This window comes from Rhagoletis zephyria, unplaced genomic scaffold (assembly GCF_001687245.7).
Source record: "Rhagoletis zephyria isolate East Lansing unplaced genomic scaffold, Rhagoletis_zephyria_1.1 Rzeph_scaffold_35256, whole genome shotgun sequence".
NCBI classification, from domain to species: domain Eukaryota; kingdom Metazoa; phylum Arthropoda; class Insecta; order Diptera; family Tephritidae; genus Rhagoletis; species Rhagoletis zephyria.
The window spans coordinates 268-2,635 of record NW_016192311.1 but is presented as its reverse complement, the minus strand read 5'-3'; the positions used below and the strand labels follow the sequence as shown (position 1 = coordinate 2,635).

At 43.4% G+C, this 2,368-nt stretch overlaps 1 protein-coding gene across 1 annotated transcript; it reads left to right on the top strand.

Moving 5' to 3' along the window:
- The first annotated feature begins 973 nt into the window (after positions 1-973).
- Positions 974-1,681, top strand: LOC108354363 (uncharacterized). Its single transcript, XM_017605552.1, has one exon. The coding sequence runs from the start codon at positions 974-976 to the stop codon at positions 1,679-1,681; it is 708 nt and encodes a 235-aa protein (XP_017461041.1).
- Positions 1,682-2,368: the final 687 nt, after the last annotated feature.

The window sequence follows — 2,368 nt, the reverse complement described above, 5'->3', positions numbered from 1 at the left end:
TGGTACTTACGTGGATCAATTCTAACGCAGCCAGATGGAAAGACTTCGTAAGGAATCGAGTTCTTCAAAATCAAGATCTGGTGCCTGGCGAAAAATGGCATCATATTCCAAGTAAGGACAATCCAGCTGACTGCGCATCAAGAGGCATTAACACTTCACAATTAATCAACAATACTTTATGGTGGACGGGACCCACCTCGCTCTCTAAGTCAACGAAACATTGGCCAAAGCTACAACCTCTCCATGATCAGGCCTGCACCTTGGAAGCACAGCCTGGTCTATCATTCGTTGCAACGACTTCAACAAAACCACCTCAATGGGATCTCATTAGCAGGTACTCTAGCATATTTAGACTCCTAAGAATCACTGTTATTATCTTCAAAGCAACGTCAAGACTCAAAAGAGTACCAGATCCCTGCACATNCCGACTTCAATAAAACCACCTCAATGGGATCTCATTAGCAGGTACTCTAGCATATTTAGACTCCTAAGAATCACTGTTATTATATTCAAAGCAACGTCAAGACTCAAAAGAGTACCAGATCCCTGCACATCAATCACTCCTACTGACTTAGAAAGAGCAAGAAAATTCTGGGCAACGTCAACCCAAGCAGCATATTTCGCTCATGAGCTTAAGACACTGTCAGCAAATCAAAAACTTCCACATACTCATGTATTAAGCCGTCTAACCGCCTTCATCGATGAAGAAGCAATCTTAAGAGTTGGAGGACGACTTCATAACTCTCAGCTGGATCCTGAAAGCAAGCATCCTGCAATCTTGCCAAAAAACTCTCCATTTACCACTCTGGTAATAAGGCACGCTCATCTACAGACACTTCACGGTGGAGTGCAACTCACTCTATCAACAATCAGGCAGACATATTGGATAATTGGTGGAAGGTATCCAATAAAAACGCACATCCTATATTGTGTTGACTGTTCTCGACAAAGAGGAATCCGAGCACAACAATTAATGGGTCAGTTACCTCAAGCCAGATTCATTCCATCCAGACCCTTCTACAATACTGGAGTCGACTATGCCGGTCCAGTTACAGTATCCAATTGGCGTGGCCGAGTCGCCAAAACTCAAAAGGCCTGGATATGCGTGTTTGTATGCATGGTTTCATCAGCTGTTCATCTCGAGTTAGTCAGCGACTACTCCACAGACGGGTTCTTAGCAGCTTATCGTCGCTTTATCTCACGTCGCGGCAATTGCCATACACTCTTCTCGGACTGTGGAAAGAACTTCATTGGGGCAATAAAAGAGATTAAGAAACTCTTCACGCAATATACTGAAGAACATCAAGCCATCACAAACTTCATAGTGGAACATGGAACTCAGTGGTCTTTTAACCCTCCAGCAGCACCTCATATGGGTGGAAAATGGGAAGCGGTCGTGAAATCCGTAAAATACCACCTCTCAAGAACAATTAAGGACTTAATATTAACGTTTGAGGAGTATGCGACACTTCTAACGCAAATTGAAGCATTGCTTAATTCTCGCCNGGCGACACTTCTAGCGCAAATTGAAGCATTGCTTAATTCTCGCCCTCTGGAACCCCTAAGCGATGACCCAGATGATATTTCAGCACTCACACCTGGACACTTCTTAATTGGAAACGCAACAACAAAGATCTCAGCAATTCTGGACTCGGTGGTCACAATCATATCTTCAACGTGAACTGTCAATTTCGAAATGGTTTCACGCACGCAATGAGATCAAACCCGGGTCATTAGTGCTACTTACCGACGAACGATTCCCACCATCAAAATGGCCACTCGCTAGGGTGCAGACACTTCACCACGGATCCGATGGACTTGCTAGAAGAGCCACCATTAAAACTTCCACATCAACTCATACAAGACCCATCGTTAAACTCGCATTACTGCCAATCGTGACTACCAACGCAGACCAGAGCCAGCCTGAGTAAGAAACACTTCAAAGTTAGTAGAATGCCATTGCGCAAGATTACACTCCATGAACATCAATCATCAACTCCGTTGCTGATGGCGGGCGGAATGTTGAAAACTGATGTCGTTATTGAAATCATACTAAGGGCCGTTTGCACCATGTCTAGTTAACGCTAACTGGAGGTACATCCTTCAGTTAAGCACGTTAACTGCTTTATCGATCACATGTTATATGATGGGTGTCGATAACGTCGATAAAGATGTTTAACTGGGAGTTAGAATTAACTAGACATGGTAGATTTTATTCACTCTTCGCTGTCTTGTTTATTATTTGGGGTGTTCACAGTTCGTTCCAAATAGTGTCTGAAAATGTAGACGTCTACATTTTAAGACGTTTTCTAACCGTAAAATCTGTGGTGTTGTTGTTTCCCATACAAAATTGGAAAACGACGCCGTC